We start from the raw sequence: 19,004 nt of genomic DNA, 5'->3' as shown, positions 1-19,004 counted from the left end.
CCGACATCTGCAGATATATCAAAAGTTTGAAAATCAGAATGCATCATCATTTGCCATACTTACCACACTTAGGGCCACTCCAGCCTTCGCTACACTCGCAGGTACAGTTCTTCTGGTTGACCTTCCCGTTGACACAGTCCGTCTTACACGGGGGAAGTGTACAGTCGGCACCTCGGTAACCACCAGCACAGGCACATTCACACTTTTCCTTGTCCAAGGCCCCTCCATTGGCGCAGCTCAGCTTGCAATCTTGGAAACGAAAAGCCCCATTGCACTATTATGTTACGTTACCTGCCTAATATTCAGAGATACATACTTTATCTAAAATATCTTATCAAGTGCTTGCAGTAGAGCCAGCCATAAAATAGTGTCATGCTCCTATCTCCTACTAAACGTAATTGTGTAAGGTTTTGATTAAGTATTTACGATTTTTTGACAATATTTAATAGTTATAATTTCCAAATTTCGTGACAAGGTGAAGGCAACCTACCGCACTTGGGACCACTCCACCCGGCTGTACACTCGCAGTCACAGTTCTCCTGGTTGACCTTGCCATTGACACATGCCGTCGTACAGGGAGGTTTGGTACAGTTGGCACCGCGGTGACCACCAACACACGTGCATTCACATTTGTCCGCATTCAAGGTGCCATTATTGCCGCACTGACGACCGCAATCTAAATGGTAAATTCACATAATTTAATAGTCAGTACATAATCATAAAGATGCAGCCTTCCGTTTGACACAAATATATTCAAGTCTTTGAATGGCATTTAGAAGTGAAACGTGAGAATATATTTATGTCAACTTCTTTATATTGTGGAACAACGTTTCGGAGTGTATGCTTACATAGTTCAATTAGCACGGGCAGGTAATAACCAATGGACAAATGGAAGGCAGGGGTGTTAATTAGCAGTGGTTCACGACTGATTTAATTAATCTGTACCATATATCTGTTGCATTATCTCCCCATCAAGACTAATCAGGCTGGTTTCCATTTGTCCATTGCTAATCACCAATCAGTGCCCATTAACTGTTGGCTTCCTTGTCAAGTTCTACCTTTGTTATCTTATAGGTACATGCATGTTTTCTGCATCCAACATTCATTCACCTGTTGAAGTTAGCATATACTCCGAAACTGTTCCTCCATAAGTATTAACATCCATATTGGCCTGTTTTGAATACCCTTGCTTTACATCCCCCTCGGGTCACTTGGGAGTATTTGTCTGGAAACTTGAACTCACCACACTTTGGCCCAGTCCAGCCTTCTGTACACTTGCAAGCACAGGTCTCCTGGTCCACTTTTCCATTTACGCAGGTTGTCGTACATGGAGGCTTGCTACAATCATTTCCCCGATAGCCACCCGCACACGCGCACGTGCAGTTGTCTTTGTCCAAGGTTCCACCATTCAAACATTTGAGGTTGCAATCTGGAGCAGTGTAGTAATTTTCATAACTGTCTCACAATATAATATTTGACGAAATAATCGGCTGTTCAAGGAGAAGACTTTTGGAACTAGACAGCTACTATAAATTGATGGTCGTGTTCCACCAAGACTTCCTTCCTTGCACTGACGATCATAAGTCATTGTTATTGGAATTGTGCCAGTCGTAGCGCTTAAGATCGCTTAGTGGACAGCTACGCAACACTATTAATTGTTATGAATTAACTGTAAAAGATATTTCAGACCTAGTTATTTATGAAAGTATTAGGGACGAAACGAGAATGCTTCAATATGGATCGTTGACACTCGTCACACAGACGATTGTGTATTGAAAGAAGTATAAAATTCTACTCAATTTGAAAGGGAGCCGATGAAAAACACGAAAAAGCGAATAAACAAACGTATCAAATCTTAAAAATAAGTATAAGAATTGCGCGTAAAATGTAGAATGATATTGTGGCTGAACATGAGACTTGATCCTTGCGCAGTATTGTGATGTGACGGTTTCCACTTCGGCTGACTTGCAGAAAGTGAATTCAAGACATTTGAAGATGGCACCCTGGACTTTTGTGAGTACATTGACATAGGATCAGTTAGGTATTGGTGCTAATTTGATCCATTGAATTGCATTTTATGATTTACAACCTTATATGTTTCAATATAATTTCTTAAGTATTCATTGATTTTGGTCATCTGATTTGACAATGTAGTTATCAACGTACGAATTTCCGGGTTAATTAAGCTCTGCGTTTAATGAGGATATCACGCCCGTTTTAATGAGGATATCACGCCAGTTTTACTGAGCTTATCACGCCAGTTTTAATGAGCATATCACCCTCGTTTTACTGAAAATATCACCCTCGTTTTACTGAAAATATCACCCACCCCACACCCTGCCTTTTTGTATGACGCAGCCAGGGCATCAAACCAATGACCTTCCGGTCTCCGGGCAGGTGCAGCTCTCCATGGGAGGCAGACTCTTACATTAAGTACAAAGAAGTTCAGAATATATCACTGGCAGTAAGTGTCATCATGTTATACAAATGACATTGACATTAACGAATAAGCTGTAAATGTTTTTGTAACATTTGGTAAAGACCTGGAGGAAAGTTTCAAAATATGAATAAATATGCTTTTAAAAACTAACCGCATTTTGGACCATTCCAGCCTTCTGAACACTCGCACACACAGTTCTTCTGGTTGACATTGCCATTAACACAATCCGTCTTGCATGGTGGAAGACCACAATCGTTTCCCCGATAACCGCCAGTACATGCACACTGACAATTCTCGGTGTTTAAAGTGCCTCCGTTCTGACACACAAGACTGCAGTCTGTAAATATGGACAATATTGAATGTATCTTAAAAAGCGAATAAATGGTCATATTGCCATTCATCAACGTGAAACAAATCGCCACATTGAAGTCATTTACCAGAAATTGCTTCTGTAGAAGTATCAAACTTTTAGAAGAACCCACCAACCAACTCACCACATTTAGGACCATACCATCCTTTGGTACACTCGCAAGCACAGTTCTTCTGGCTGACCTTCCCATTGATGCACTCCGTCTTGCAAGGGGGTTGTGTACAGTCGGCTCCTCGATATCCACCCGCGCAGGTACATGTACAGCTGTCTTTGTCCAAAGAACCCACGTTGGCGCATTTAAGACTGCAGTCTAAAATGCGAGCATTGAAACTGTTCTATATACAGATTTAAACTTTTCATTTTTGCAAGCAATAGTACTATTTTTGAGCGAGTATGGATATACGCCGATTTTAGCAGTATTCAAGTTATATCACGTAGGGGCAGAACAGAAATGGACTTCACACAATTTACCCATGTGGGTAATCTAGCCTGGGTCTTCGGCGTGGCGAGCGAACGCTTTAACCACTAGGCTACCCAACCGCCCCTGAAGTATCAGAATGATTAGCTCCATGAAGCTAATATAATAGTACATAAACAAACAAGTAAAAAATATCACTTTAAATTTGAAGATGTACACAGTTTATCTTTGAAACATTTGTTATTCACATTAATTTAAAGGCAAGTGAACCATGAAGAACAAAATCGAATTACAATGTACGTACCACACTTTGGTCCACTCCATCCCTCGCTGCATTCGCAAGCACAGTTCTCCTGGTTCACCTTGCCGTTGATACACGGGGTCGTACAAGGCGGCAGGCTGCAGGCAGCGCCGCGGTACCCACCGGCACACGCGCACCGACACTTGGCTTGATCCAACGTGCCGCCATTCTGACATTTCAAATTACAGGCTGAAAGGGCGAAGTAAAAACAGTTAGCGCGTTAATTTGTTTCATCCATTATCAGCCTTCAACATTTCAGTCGATAGTTAAATATAAATTATAATAAATAAACTCACCACACGTTGGGCCAGTCCATCCTTCGTTACACTCGCAAGCACAGTTCTCTTGGCTGACCTTTCCGTTGACACATTCCGTTGTGCAGGGAGGCTTACTGCAGTCACGTCCACGATAACCTCCAGCACATGCACATTTGCAGGCAGCGTTGTCCAAGGTTCCTTCGTTCTGGCACTTCAGGCTACAGTCTACAATACATAGAAATTATATAATACTAAAGGTTCGATTCTAACCAGCATTTGCGCACGCGATTATGGTTCAAAAGTTTGCAGGGTAAGTTACAATACCGATGTCTTCATCCAGTAACTGGATTTAATGCCAGAGTGAATAATAGACAATATAGCAAACTATTGGCGATGGCAGGATAAGTGTCCAAGGGAGACCTCGCATCATTGTGTATCAACATGACTTGGCAACTAAAAATGAATATTCATGAAGGCGACATAAAACCAAACAATATCACGGCGGGGGATACCAGAAATGGGCTTCACACATTGTACCTATGTCGGGAATCGAACCCAGGTCTTCGGCGTGGCGACCGAACGTCATTTTGTCTGGAGAGTATATTTTTTTGCAGTAACACAAGCAAAACCAAATATATCTTTTTAATTAAAACGATGGGCACACTATTAAATACACCCTGCAACAATGTAATTATAATGGCGGACAAGTTTTTTTCAACAGTCTGAAGCATAATGTTTTTAATAATTTCAAACAATTTATTAGTTTCGATAAAATCCACGATTATCAAACGATTGATTCCTAAGAATTAGTAAAAGGAAGTTTAGTGGACGACTATAGATGTCTATTCAGAATGCGTTTTCTATCATATACCACTATTTATAACAGGATATTGCAAATGCATATAGGTGAGGTGAAACGGGGTTTAATGTCGCGTCCAAGATTAACCCACTTATATAGCGACGTGCATGTACGTGTATGATGTGTGGATGCTTGTACTTGTCCGGACTGATGCCGATTTATAGTGCTAGCTCACTGAGATACCATGTTGCAGTTTAACATGAATACCCCACTCAGACACAGTATACCGACTCCGAGCCGACCAGTCCTTGTTTTAGCCCCTTAATGCCGAGCGCCAGACAGGGTAACAACAAGTACCATCTTTTAACGTCTTTGGGTATGACGCGGTCGGGGATGAGACCTCGGACCTTCCGCTCTCCGACCAAGGAGGCGGTGCAAATGCACATAGACTCATGTTGTCTGAATGAAGATGTTCTTAATCATTGGAGGCGACCATGTAGACAAGATCTTATGTATTTGTGATTTCTACAATTGCCCAATGACCACACTGAGTATTGGTGGTTTGGGGGTAATAGCGTTCACAGTTAATTATTGGAGAAATCTGGCAATGATTACTGAACACTATTTAGATAGGATGACTTGAGGATTTTGGATTTTGGGGTTAATCCTATCTGTGGGAAGTCCCTCAACCAGTACATGCATTCTATGTCAAAGACGACCTGGCTTGGTTAGAATCAGTGTTCGTCTGTGACAAATTCCAGCTGGTGACATGTTAGTGAACTTCACAAGCGATGATGGCTTTTCTTATTGATAGTATTACAGTTTCTCAGACTATACCACACTGTAAAAATAAATCATATATTCCATGTGGACAAACATCTATGTATTATGAAAAATGTATTGTTTACACGTTAAGATTATGCTTAAATCTTAATAAAACTTTTTAATAAAACTTTTTAATAAAACAATTCATTTGCCATGTTTGTCCTCACTAAACATGAACATGTTGATAAATTTCATATTCGGTTTTCTTTTCTGTTTCCTTTCATGACGAGATGCTTGCAAACTGCACAAACATTGAATACTTCGTTAGTGTAAATTCAGTATCACTTTATGCGAGTTGCTTGAAAATTGCGCAAATAATAACATCAAGTGAAAACATTGTTTCTGTAATTTCAGTCTATTCAATCAGTCATACTTTAGGGCACATTAGAATTTTGTTTTTTCATATAGTAGTGAATATAAACTATGAATATTAACTATGAGAAAAGAGTCCTATATAAAGCATTTAGTCATTTTGGCCGCTTTATGGCATCAGGAAAAATATTAAATGCTAACTTAACAAAAGGCACCTTCTCTGGGAAAATTAATTTATAGAACAAATTGATAAGTATCTCTTAGATATGCGTGCAGAGCTTCAATCATGTAACTTTCAGTAGTTTCTGAGAAAACTTGTCCCCATTGCAGACACTCTGCACCAAGTAAAACATGGATCAAGGGCCATAACGCCAATTTTCGAACTCATTTTGGATCAAGATCAGTTACTGTAAAATTTCATTCTCAGACTTAAATAGTTTCAGAATTTGTCCCCTTTGAGAAATGGACGGAAAAACTCCATCCTGCGGCACCCTCCCATTTCGTAGCGGGGGGGGGGGGGGGGGGGGGGATAAATGCATTGGGTAGAAGTAGAATGAGTAAACAAGGGATGCAAAAAAACATGTTTCTCAAGACGAAACTGAGATTGCCGATGTCTAAAAACCAAGTAAAAAATTCGTAAAGTACTTCACAAACTGTTTTTCTAATAGTCAGACAATCTTTTGGCATGAAATAACATCGGTCTAAGTATTTTGGCCAAAACCTCACCGTCCTCGGACTGTTAGGGTTGTGAAACATATATACGCTGGTCGCTTCTTACAAATCAGACATTTCGTTGATATACTAGTAACTATATTATCTTACATCGGCTGCAAGAATTGCGTTGGCATTCGAGAGAGCTGAAGGAGCTAAGTATCAACATATGTCGTGCGAAAACAGATTTTTGGTTAGCCAAATTGTGTTTGCAAGGTTATGTTGTCCCTGCGAAGTCGCCTTCAGGTTTGGATCGTTTGAAATGTGTACCAACAAGAACTACATACCACACTTGGGACCACTCCAGCCTTCCGTACACTCGCAGGCACAGTTCTCCTGGTTGACCTTCCCGTTGACACATGCCGTCGTACACGGGGGCTTGCTGCAGTCGGCACCTCGGTGACCACCAGCACACGTGCATTCACATTTGGCACTGTCCAGCGTCCCGTTATTTTTGCATGTTAGTTGACAGTCTGTAATATCAAATACAAAATGTTAACGTTAGAAATGCCTCGATTATCTGCCGAAACAGTTAATTAAGCGTAACTTGCATAAAAGTGATGAAAAATATACCAATAGATCACCGAATGATGACAGGTTTTCGCGAAAAGGGTAAACTTGTGCTGCTGTACCGGTAACGCCCGCCACTCAATTCACATTAATCATTATGTATACTACTCAAAAGAAGTTTAAGAATACACACTTTTTGTATATGACTACAGTTACTCTATCATGGCTGGTTGGTCTTGCAACACCCAGCCTTCCAATTGTGGGTGTTCCTTAACTTGTTTTGAGTAGTATATATTGCCAAACATCTCGCATTAGTACTCCTCCCCGACGCCAGTGGACTAAACAACCCAGTGATGCACCAGAATCCCGTGATAGCGCATTATCTGATTTGGTTAAAATTAAAACGAAAGTCATTCAAAGTAACTCATATCCGAACGCAGTGAGTTAGATGGGTTAAACGCTGCGTTTCACAGTATTCCAATTGTATTACGGTGTGTTAGCTTAATGTGGGGGAAAAGCCCGAAGTGATACAGTTCTCAGACTTTTACCACTTCCGTGAAACCCACGAGCACGGTATGGTGCTGACAAACACAATCGGGACGAAGCTCGATTCGAACCCACAATCATAGGTTTCTGGTGTGCCCAAGGGACTACTCTGCACAGCGAATTGCGGCGCCTTCGACGACTGGGCCACCCGTGCCCCCATATCCGATCGCAACCGACACAGCATGTATGGAGTTTTACAGGTCACTCAAAATCGTTACATTAGAAAAGGTACATACATGCAGATCACAACCAATGCACACGTAAGCTTCAATTTGCATACCGCATTTTGGACCAGTCCAGCCTGTCGTGCATTCGCAGGCGCAGTTGGCCTGGTTGACCTTGCCGTTGACACATACTGTGGTGCATGGATCTTGTGTACAGTCTGCACCTCGGTATCCACCGGCACATGTACATTTACACGTTTCTTTGTTCAAACTGCCGCCGTTTTCACACTGCAGATCACAATCTGGAACAAAAGTACTCGTAGTCAACCACCATTGTGACATTAACATGTTTGTTGTTTGACGCCGCACTCAGCAATATTACAGCTATATGACGGCGGTCTGTAAATAATCTAGTCTGGACCAGACAATCCAGTGATTGACATAATGAGCATCGATCCACGCAAATGGGATGCGACGACATGCATCAACCAAGTCAGCGAGTCTGACCACCCAATCCCGTTAGTCGCTTCTTGCCACAAGCATGGGTTGCTGATCAAGAACACCTTCACGGGTCTCTCATAAACTGATTCAACTCACCGCACTTGGGGCCATTCCATCCTTTGGTACACTCGCAGGCACAATTCTCCTGATTGATTTTCCCATTGACACACTCGGTTTTGCACGGAGGCTTGGAACAATCGGAACCACGGTAGCCACCGGCACAAGCGCACCGACAGTTGATTTTATCCAAGGTTCCTCCATTGGCACAGGTAAGGCTGCAATCTGATTCGGAAACAGGAACTAGTGTCTGTTTATAGCGAGGACAATAGTGAGGGAGTATAGTATTACGCCGATTTTTAAGAAATATTCCAGCAATATCACGGCGGAGGACACCACAAATGAGCTTCAGACATTGTACCCATGTCTGGAATCGAACCCGGGTCGGCGTGACGAGCGAACGCTTTAACCATTAGGCCATCCGACCGCCCTGATATCAAGAGTAAGGGAGTACAGTTTTACGCCTCTTTTAGCAATATTCAAGCAATATCATTGTAGGGATGGAAGTGGGTGGTATTGAGGAAATGGGCTTCGGCCTGACGAGGGAGCGTTATAATCACTACACTACCCCACAGCCCCCATACGACAGACCAAGGCCAAGTACTAAATACTGAGGGAGTACTACTTTACAATTTTCGTGAAACAATCACAAGCGTGGTGCAGACATACCATTAAAATATGCTCAAATAACAAAACTGTCAAAATGCGTTGTTTATCAGAATGTAAGTTATTACCTGCACGTAACATACATTAACGAACGATATGCAAGTATATATTTGTGGTTCTGTTGAAACCACAAGAAACCTACCGCACTTGGGACCACTCCACCCGGCTGTACACTCGCAGTCACAGTTCTTCTGGTTGACCTTGCCATTGACACATGCCGTCGTACATGGAGGCTTGGTACAGTTGACACCGCGGTGACCACCAACACACGTACATTCACATTTGTCCGCATTCAAGGTGCCATTATTGCCGCACTTGCGACCGCAATCTAAAAAACATCGTAATGACACATATGCACAATATAATTATTTGCTCTTGCTTATTACTTGAGATTTAAAGATGTTCCGTTTGAAAAACGCATGTTCACATAAGACTACGGGAGACACCAATGACATGCCGACAAGTACAATAGATTGTCTGGAAACAGGATGAGTGAGTATGGTTTTACGCCGCTTTTAGCAATATTCCAGCAATATCACGGCGGGGGGACACCAGAAATGGGCTTCACACATTGTACCCATGTGGGGAATCGAACCCGGATCCTCGTCATGATCACGAGCAAACACTTTAACTACTAGGCTACCCCACTGCCACTGATACAGGATGAAGGATCTGTTATGTTATAACTCACCACACTTGGCACCACTCCAGCCTTCGGTACACTCGCAGGCACAATTCTTCTGGTTGACCTTTCCATTGACACAGACTGTCTTACATGGGGGGAGACTACAGTCGGCTCCTCGGTAGCCACCAGTACACGTGCATTCGCACTTGTCGCTGTCCAGCGTCCCGTTATTTTTGCATGTTAGTTGACAGTCTGTAATATCAATTAAATACACAATGTTAACGCAAGAAAATGATTATTATCTGCCGAAACAGATTTCACTGAGCATTACATGCAACGCTGATTTCTCCTGGTCTAAGGTACCTCCATTAGCGTATTGAATCTGAATATGTTTGGCAAGTATCACAAAAAAATCACGCCATTCCAACATAAGACTTTAGAAGGCAACATTCAACCAGGTAAAACAGATGTTGCCTATGAGCCAAGTATTATCCACTGAATTCCACCATTGTAAACCAAGGACAACCATCGCCGATTCTTGTTTATAAAATGCACGTGGGTTGGGTGTTAGTTGTGCTTAACAGTATTTCAGTTATATGACAAGGTGTTTTTGGCTAAAGGTGGAACGAAAGACTGGGAATATCCAGAGTTGAAAAGTAAAGATTCACAATCAGGCTGAAAGGGTAGACAACTCTGCAAAAAGTGTGACACGTGACCACTTGGCAATTTTGTGGAATATAGGCTTAGACAAAATGTAGCTGTTAGCTAATACTGACATGTTACGAATGCCAAAACGGAGTCCACCATAGTCATACATATTCAGTTCGAGCAAACGCAGATCATGTGTTTTCTATGCGTACTTTGAAAAGTAATTTTAATGGAATAAGAAAGACTTGCCACACTTGGCACCAGTCCATCCTTCAGTACACTCGCAGGCACAGTTCTTCTGGTTGACTGTCCCGTTAACACAGACCGTCTTACACGGGGGAAGTGTACAGTCGGCACCTCGGTAACCACCAGCACAGGCACATTCACACTTCTCCTTGTCCAAGGCTCCTCCATTGGCGCATTTAAGACTGCAGTCTGAAACAAAGGATTGATTGGTTGGTTGGTTGTATTTCGCCGTTCTCATCAATATTCCACCTAGTTGACGGTGGTCTGTAAATAATCGAGTCTGGGCCAGACAACCCAGTGATTGACATCATGAGCATCAATCCACGCAATTGGGATCGATGACATGCTTCAACCAAGTCAGCGAGTCTTACCACCTGATCCCGTAAGTCGCCTCTTCCGAGAAGCATAGTCGCTTGTTAGGACAAGCATGGGTTGCTGAAGACCTATATTCTACCGAAATGTCAGGTTCTCCTGGTGGTACACAAGTTACACATATCCGACTGATATGAAGGCGTAAGCAAACAATAACCAACACCTTATTTGTTTTAACGCAGATTTAAATACTTTTTTGTTTCGGCTACATCACGATGTGTCCAAACCAGGAAACATTATCTGGTGACTCTAGGATTCGAACCAACGATCACGTGTTCAGTACTTGTGACGCCCAATCCTATTTAAAGTTTGATAATTACGTGCAGCGTTAAGGGATATTGTAAAACTGATGAAATATACTGATCTAAAAAAGGTTCGGGATTATTTAAGGATTTATTTTGCGAAATTGTCTGCTCAGTATCCACTACAGAACATCCCCAAAACTGTTTTTGTTCACTAAATGGTCCAGTTGAAGTAAGTAGCACAACATACATTACCATCCAAAAAGTGAACATTTACCGATCACTCAAGAATAACACTTTGTAATCACAAAATTCAGTTGCATAGATCGATGCTCATGATATCAATCACAGGATTGTCTGGTCCAGACTCGATTATTTACAGACCGCCGTCATATAGCTGGAACATTGCGGAGTGCGGCATTAAATAACAAACCATGTGGAGCAGGTCATGTTTATACATTTCACGAACACTCGGTGTTCCCTTCACATCCGTTCCATTCACATCCATTCCATTGATCCATTCACATAATCATCACAGACAATGGAATCTCTTTCGTGATGTGAGGTGAGGTGAGGTGAAATGGGGTTTAACGTCACGTCAAAGATTATTGCACTTATATAGCGACGTGCATGTACGTGTGTGTGTGTGTGGCTGCTTGTGTTAGACCGGACTGATGCCGATTTATAGTGCTAGCTCACTGAGATACCATGACGCAGTTTAACATGAATACCCCACTCAGACACAGTATACCGACTCCGAGCCGACCAGTCCTTGTTTTAGCCCCTTAATGCCGAGCGCCAGACAGGGTAACAACAAGTACCATCTTTTAACGTCTTTTGTTATCACGCGGTCGGGGATGAGACCTCGGACCTTCCGCTCTCCGGGCGGACGCTCTACCAAAGACCAAGGAGCCGGTCCTCTTTCGCCAGATAATCGAGACTGGCGTTGATGTGTTATGTCCATGTTGGAAAAATGACTCACCGCATTTGGACCCTGTCCAGCCCTCCGAACACTTGCAAGCACAATCCGTCTGGTTGACCTTGCCATTGACACAGCCTGGCTTGCATGGTGGTAAACCACAGTCGGCTCCCCTATAGCCACCAACACATTTGCATTCACAGGTTAACGTCTGCAACGATCCTCCGTTCAAGCACTTTAGCTTACAATCTGAAAACGTGTACAAAAAAATCCTTCACTTTTCTCAAATGACCTACAGATAACATTAAATGTTGTAGAGCATTTAGCAATTTTTAAAATGAAAACGAGACGGTGTCAATGACGAGTGGTAAAGAAGGCCCCTTTAAATCTGAATCTCCTTGTGGAATATCAATTCAAGCGAGCCAGTATCGATATTTGGAATTTTATACTGCATAAATACTCATCCAGACCTGTTCAAACCTATACGTTGATAAGGGTATGAAATTATATATTTGTCTTTGTATTATTGAGAATAACGGGTGAGGGTTGAAGGATAATACATTATAAGCTTACATCGACTTAAATCGAGCAGTATTTAATACTCTTGTTATATTGTATTATAGAGATGATTTTCAAAAATCGAATCAAGTAACGAAATTACAGATATTTCTGTCTAAACTAAAGAAGAGACTTGAGTCGGCACAACTGACTAGTTTATCACAATTCAACGTCGCTATATGGATGAAATAATGCCGATGCAACTTTAATGTTGAATGATGAGTGAGTTAAAATTTAAAGAGTCCTGTAAAATTTGAAGATGTTCAGAGTTGATTTTTGAAACATTTGTTATTAACAAACAAAGGTAGATAAACCTTCAAGGACAAAATCGAATTACAATGTACGTACCACACTTGGGTCCACTCCATCCCTCGCTGCATTCACAAGCACAGTTCTCCTGGTTCACCTTGCCGTTGATACACGGGGTCGTACAAGGCGGCAGGCTACAGACAGCGCCGCGGTACCCACCGGCACACGCGCACCGACACTTGGCTTGATCCAACGTGCCGCCATTCTGACATTCCAGATTACAATCTAAAATACAGCAGAGCGAGTGAGTTGGAGCCATATTCTCGCAGTATCAGGCGAAGTGAGGTGAAATAGGGGTTAACGTCGCGTTCAAAGATTATTGCACTTCTGTAGCATGCACACGTGTGTGTAGCAGCTTGTACTAGTCCCGACTGATGCCGATTTATAGTGCAAGCCCACTGAGATACCATGCCGCAGTTTAACATGAATACCCACTTAGACACAGTATATTGACTCCATGCCGACGAGTCTTTGTTTTAGCCCATAAATGCCGAGCGCCAAACAGGGTAAAAACGAGTACCATGTTTAAACGTCTTTTGGTATGACGGGGATCGAACCCCGGACCTTTCGCTCTCCGGGTGGACGCCCTACCACTATCATCGGGTATCGATGTCAACTTCTTTATTGCGAGGAACATACCTTTTCGGAGTTCCTTCAGGTGACTTAAGCTAACAATTTGTTTTATGTATCACTTCTAAATGTGATATCATTTACAGAAGGCACGCATAGTCACATTAATTGTTTCATGTTAACGAATCTCAATTGAAGAATTTTCTATTAGTGTCACGCATTGTACAGCATACAAATTGCTACGTAGTTCGTGTGCTAAGTCCGTCCAGTATGATCTATGACACTAAATTAAAATGCGTAAAATATTAAATTAAAAGGAAACACTGAGTTTTAAAAATATGACATCAGTATTGGCACACCCGGTCCCCCAACCCCAAGTCCTCCCGTGTATCTATAATCACACCTTAAAACATGCATCCGCAACCATCTAACTTACACAATCATATCACTATCTACGTCAGCCCTCATGGAACCATGCGCATGCTCACATACATAAAATGAGGGCCCCTGATAGTGACAGATTCTGTACTCACCGCACTTGGGACCAGTCCAGCCCTCGGTACATTCACAGGAGCAGTTCGTCTGGTTCACCTTGCCATTAACACATACAGTGGTACACGGTGACGTCTTGCAGTCTGTACCACGATAGCCCCCAATGCATGTACACCGACACGTGTCTTTCTGCAAACTTCCTCCATTGGCACACTTCAGGCTGCAATCTGCCAAAAGTGTTCAAGAGTCAAGTAGAGGATTACCTAATGCGCTTTAGACTCTCCCACCCGTGAAGATTCCGGGTAGAATATGTCTTAAGCAAACAATGATTGTAAGAGGAGACTAACGGGATCGGATGGTCAGGGTCGCTGACTTGGTTGATGAATATCATCGTATCCCAATTGCGTGGATCGATGCTCATGTCAATCACTACATTGTCTCGTCCAGACTATTATTTTCAGACCACCGCTATCAAGCTGGAATATTGCTGTGTGCGGCGTTAAACAGGATTAATGCTATCGCAACAACTCACGTTGTATTACATCCACACGTTCATTATATGTCACATGTATACAGTAAACTACGTTTATAACGAACACGCTTATAAGGTACTGACCGATATTACGTACTTATGTTAAAGTCCCGGCCATTTGTTGTATACATGCTGTATATATGCTTATAACGAACTAAGGTTATTACGAACTAAAAATAGTGGTCCCTTTGAGTTCGTTATAACCGCAGTCTACTGTAAATGATTGTTTTATCTTCAATAACCCGAGAATGGGGTTTCTAGTATACGTTTCGAAAGATCTGTCACATAACCGCTCTAGCTATTGGTACGTACCACACTTGGGACCACTCCACCCAGCAGTACACTCGCAGGCACAGGTCTCCTGGTTGACCTTCCCGTTGACACATGCCGTCTTGCACGGAGGCTTGCTGCAATCGGAACCTTTGTAACCGTCCACGCATGAGCATTGACATGCATCTCCATCCAGTTTGCCTCCATTCTTGCATTGGAGACTGCATTCTGAAAAGTCGGGTCCATCAACATTAGTAATCTGCTCAAAGAAATCTTACCCTCCATTCTATCAGTGCTTGAACACGTCATTGTGATGATGGATGCAGTGACACAATCAGCAGAATGCTGCCTTACTACCGTGCCTATTCGAGAAACTATTCTGACCCAGAAGCCGCACGGATGTTTAACACTGCCTTCCTGCTATATGATGGCGGAATGCGGAACAAGACAATTCAATGGTTTACATCACAAGTATCGACTGGCGCAAGTTGGATACCATGAGTGAGTGTGGTTTTACGCCGCTTTTAGCAATATTACAGCAATATCACGGCGGGGGACACCAGAAATAAGCTTCAGACATTGTACCCTTGAGGGGAGTCGAACCCGGATCTGCGGTGTGACGAGCGAACACTTTCACCACAAGGCTACCCGACCGCATATTTCCTGTCAGTGCCTCTTGGGACAAGAATGGGTTACTGAAGATCAATTCTAACCGATCTTCACGGGAGAGATGTTCATTTTCTCTCCTGCGGTAACGCTACAGTAATTGGGATGACTTCAGCATTGGGAAGCAAACATGAAAAGCCAAGATTCGTTTGCAGTATTGTAACATCTCTTAGGTGTCGAATGCATTCACATAGACATATTAACCTGGCAAAAGGATTTTGTACATTCAAACATTCTAAAGTTTACTAAAATGACTAAATCGTTTCGTTCTACAGCCAATACTATAGCATTCAAAATATTTGTGCCTAGCGTGATGCCAGTTCCCAATGAACACAACTGGCAATACAACTGGCAATACAACTGGCAATACAACTGGCAAACTCACCGCAAGAAGAACCACTCCAGCCTTCTGTGCACACGCAAGCACAGTTGTCCTGGTTGACCTTGCCATTGATACACTTGGTCTGGCAAGGTGGCTTACTGCAATCCAGCCCCCTGAAGCCCCCGACACAGGTGCAGTCACACTGCGCCCCGTCCACCGTGCCACCGTTGGCGCATTTTAGGCTGCAGTCTGGAACAGCAGTTATCGCGTGTTAACTTATGTGAGTGAGTGATTATGGCCTCACGCAGCTTTTAGCAATATTCCAGCAATATTCCAGCAATATCATGGCGGGGGGACACCACAAATGGGCTTCACACATTGTACCCTTGTAGGGAATCGAACCCAGGTCTTCGGCATGACGAGCGAACGCTTTAATCACTAGGCTACCCGATCGCCCCCAGTTCGATGAGAGGAAAGTCCCAAATGTAGTAGCTCTTAGGGAAAGCCGTTCACGGATATAATGCATATAAAACAATCAGGGCGCACAGGGATTCGAACCCATCAGATGTTTCTCCGTGCCCATGGATGGGGCGAATGGTCTCTCGATTTGGATTAGGCATTCATTTTCGATGAAAGTATGTGGTTGTTAAAAAATATGTCAGTTTTAGCCAAATGGGTTCAAGGAATCTAGGTCATCGAATCGTATTCTGTAATTGACAACAGTTAAAACCAGGTGTCACAAATGGGCTCCACATATCGTGGGAAATGTGGGTGAAAGCAAAACGGGTCTTCGAAGTGACGGGCCAACAGATTCAGTACAAGGCCACCCCATCTATTTGCCTATATCTTACCACAGGAAGGGCCACTCCAGCCTTTTTCACACTCGCAAGCACAGGTCTCCTGGTTGACCTTCCCACTGATGCAGGAGGTCTTGCATGGAGGCTTGCTGCAATCCTGACCTCTGTGGCCACCGCTGCACATACACTGACATCTTGCCCCGTCCAAGGTACCTCCATTCTTACAAGCAAGATCACAGTCTGAAATTAAGTATGCACAGGGTTAATTGTTGACGGCGTATCCACACTCCAGTCTCACAAATCCAGTCTCCCAAACCAGTCTCCCGACCTCACGACCCACTTGAACCTCGCCCTCTTCCCCCTGTTCATTGTCTTCCAAATACCATCTACGACCGTCGAAACATACCAGACTGTTTGGTTAAGGTTGGATTAAAGTTATACCACATACCGCACTTAGGGCCATGCCAGTTTGGTAGGCACTTGCAGGCGCACGTTGTCTTGTCCAGGCTCCCATTGACGCAGTCCTTGGGGTTACACGGAGGTTTGCTGCAGTCCGATCCCCGGTAGCCCTCAACACATTTACACTCACACCTTAGCTTGTCCAGGATGCCTCCGTTTGCACACTTGAGGTTGCAATCTGAATGAAATACGAAACGTCAGTATGGCTTTGATTGTATGTTTAACGCCGCAATATTCGAGCTGTGTGACGGCGGTCTGTAAGTAATCGTGTCCAGTGATTGATATCATGAGCATCGTTCCACGCAATTGGGATACGATGACATGAATGAACCAAGTTAGAAAGCCGTTAGTCGCCTCTTACGATAGTAAGGTGTGCACGTGGTTATCCAATGTGGACCCTGAATCACTAACTTCAACAATTTCATCAATTTCAATCCATATTTAAACTTCAGGCACTTACGACCACAAATCGTCCGGTCTGACAACGACATCTATTAAGTCAATAATCTGATTGTAGATTCCACATAGCCAGAGTAAGGTCTATTGGGTTTAACGTCGCGTCCAAGATTATTGCACTTGTGTGGGTGTGGGGTGTGGGGTGTGTGCGTGCGTGCGTATGTGGGGGTGTGTGGCTGCTTGTACTAGTCCGGACTGATGCCGATTTATAGTGCTAGCACACTAAGATACCATGCCGCAATTTAACATGAATACACCACTCGGACACAGAATACCGACCATTCCTTGTTTTAGCCCCTTCATGCCGAGCGCCAGACAGGGTAACAGCAAGTACCATCTTTTAACGTTTTGTCGCGGCCGGGTATCGAACCCCGGACCTACGCTCTACCACTAGACCGCGGAGGCGGTCCACATAGCCAGAACCATACTTACCACACTGATTTCCGTACCAGCCTGGATTACAATTACACTCGCATTCCTTTAGATCCAGCACACTATTGTTTGGGCATTTGAGGGTGCAAGCGGGCGTGGTCGTAGGCGTGGTCGTAGGCGTGGTCGTAGGCGTCGTCGTAGGCGTCGTCGTTGGCGTCGTCGTTGGCGTCGTCGTTGGCGTCGTCGTTGGCGTCGTCGTTGGCGTCGTCGTTGGCGTCGTCGTTGGTTTCTCCGTAGACGTAGCTGCAACATGTCCAATTGGGATAACTCGATACCGAATTTTGTACAAAAGGAAAACAGCCAGAAATGTTCGTTAAGAATAAGTATTTATGCTTTAACTTGAACCACATTTCAAAATGTGCACAGTTTCACTGAAAATCACTTCTCTTCAGTTGTTTAACTATTCAGGATGATGTTGAAAGAAAGTTCGAAGTGATGCAAGCCCTTAGACGTTTTGTATTAACCCTCGAGCACGGGTATGGTGCCGACAGCCTATAAAATAAAAAAGAATCAGGACGAACCGAGATTCGAACCCATGATCACACGCTTCTGGCATGTCGAAGGGGCAGAACTTGAGTTGATAGATACTGTTTGTGTTGTAACCTACCTGGAGATTTCGGACACACGCCACAGGATATCGGACAAGACAGCGGGAAAAAACGGCAATTGGGCTTCGAACAATGTGCAGGCTCTTCCACTGGGCAATTAACTGTTGGAGAAAGTATGACATTGTGAAGAAGGGTTTGAAAGTTGTGTTCATGATTATTTCACCAATAGCGAGGTGCATGCAGGGGTGACTTTTGTAAATGCGGAAAAAATACGAGTTTCATAGATGGTTTTAACATGGATAACCGACTCGGTCACAGAAAAGACACCGATCCGACCAGTTCTTATTTTGTCCCATTGATACAGAGTGCCAGGCAGGGCTACAACAAGTAACATCTTGTAACGTGGTTTGTGGGATACGACAAAGGATCGAACCCAGAGCTTCCGCAGTACGGACAGACGGCCATCGACTAGACGACGGAGGTGGATTTCCACAGTTAATACAAATGTAATGCACCCGTGAAGATCCGGGTCACAAGAGGTCTTCAGCAACCGACGTTTAATGTAACAGGCAAGGTGGCGTTGTTGTCGTTGATGTCGTTGATGGCGACTATGCTTGTCGGTGTGGTTAAGCTCGCCGACTTGGTTGATGCATGTCATCGAAAC

General features: G+C 43.5%; 3 protein-coding genes across 3 annotated transcripts; all 3 read right to left on the bottom strand.

The window, feature by feature from the left end:
- Positions 1–2,908: 2,908 nt before the first annotated feature.
- Positions 2,909–6,854, bottom strand: LOC139473162 (wnt inhibitory factor 1-like). Its single transcript, XM_071255677.1, has 4 exons — positions 6,704–6,854; positions 3,826–4,011; positions 3,533–3,718; positions 2,909–3,120 (listed from the first exon to the last, which is right to left on the bottom strand). Exons 1-4 carry the CDS (start codon positions 6,852–6,854, stop codon positions 2,909–2,911), a joined length of 735 nt encoding a protein of 244 aa, XP_071111778.1.
- Positions 6,855–8,396: 1,542 nt separating this feature from the next.
- On the bottom strand, positions 8,397–11,518 carry LOC139473161 (adhesive plaque matrix protein 2-like). Its single transcript, XM_071255676.1, has 5 exons — positions 11,476–11,518; positions 10,400–10,585; positions 9,569–9,754; positions 9,020–9,205; positions 8,397–8,461 (listed from the first exon to the last, which is right to left on the bottom strand). Exons 1-5 carry the CDS (start codon positions 11,516–11,518, stop codon positions 8,397–8,399), a joined length of 666 nt encoding a protein of 221 aa, XP_071111777.1.
- A 2,280-nt stretch (positions 11,519–13,798) lies between these two features.
- On the bottom strand, positions 13,799–17,395 carry LOC139473159 (tenascin-like). The gene is made up of 6 exons (XM_071255675.1): positions 17,365–17,395; positions 16,894–17,082; positions 16,500–16,685; positions 15,712–15,897; positions 14,703–14,888; positions 13,799–14,085 (listed from the first exon to the last, which is right to left on the bottom strand). The coding sequence occupies exons 1-6, from the start codon at positions 17,393–17,395 to the stop codon at positions 13,799–13,801; spliced, it is 1,065 nt and encodes a 354-aa protein (XP_071111776.1).
- Between the last annotated feature and the right edge of the window lie 1,609 nt (positions 17,396–19,004).

This window comes from Haliotis cracherodii, unplaced genomic scaffold, assembly GCF_022045235.1.
Source record: "Haliotis cracherodii isolate W230 unplaced genomic scaffold, xgHalCrac1.p SCAF_27, whole genome shotgun sequence".
Classification (NCBI taxonomy): Eukaryota; Metazoa; Mollusca; class Gastropoda; order Lepetellida; family Haliotidae; genus Haliotis; species Haliotis cracherodii.
The sequence above is the reverse complement of the archived record's forward strand: the minus strand, read 5'-3'. Positions and strand labels throughout refer to the sequence as shown.

Excerpts from the sequence above, each read along its gene's own strand:
- LOC139473161 (XM_071255676.1), bottom strand. The coding sequence starts at position 11,518 with ATGGATGTGAATGGAACGGATGTGAAGGGAACACCGAGTGTTC. Across the intron at positions 9,206-9,568 it reads CTGGAGTGGTGCCAAGTGTG|ATTGCGGTCGCAAGTGCGGC; the intron begins GTGAGTTATAAC and ends GATGTTTTTTAG. Across the intron at positions 8,462-9,019 it reads GTGGAGTGGTCCCAAGTGCG|ACACTAGTTCCTGTTTCCGA; the intron begins GTAGGTTTCTTG and ends CGCTATAAACAG.
- LOC139473162 (XM_071255677.1), bottom strand. The coding sequence starts at position 6,854 with ATGCACGTGTGCTGGTGGTCACCGAGGTGCCGACTGCAGCAAGCCCCC. Across the intron at positions 3,719-3,825 it reads ATGGACTGGCCCAACGTGTG|CCTGTAATTTGAAATGTCAG; the intron begins GTGAGTTTATTT and ends TCGCCCTTTCAG. Across the intron at positions 3,121-3,532 it reads ATGGAGTGGACCAAAGTGTG|ACTGCAGTCTTAAATGCGCC; the intron begins GTACGTACATTG and ends CTCGCATTTTAG.
- LOC139473159 (XM_071255675.1), bottom strand. The coding sequence starts at position 17,395 with ATGTCGTTGTCAGACCGGACGATTTGTGGTC. Across the intron at positions 17,083-17,364 it reads AGACCGGACGATTTGTGGTC|ATTGCAACCTCAAGTGTGCA; the intron begins GTAAGTGCCTGA and ends TATTTCATTCAG. Across the intron at positions 14,086-14,702 it reads GTGGAGTGGTCCCAAGTGTG|ATTGCAGCCTGAAGTGTGCC; the intron begins GTACGTACCAAT and ends CACTTTTGGCAG.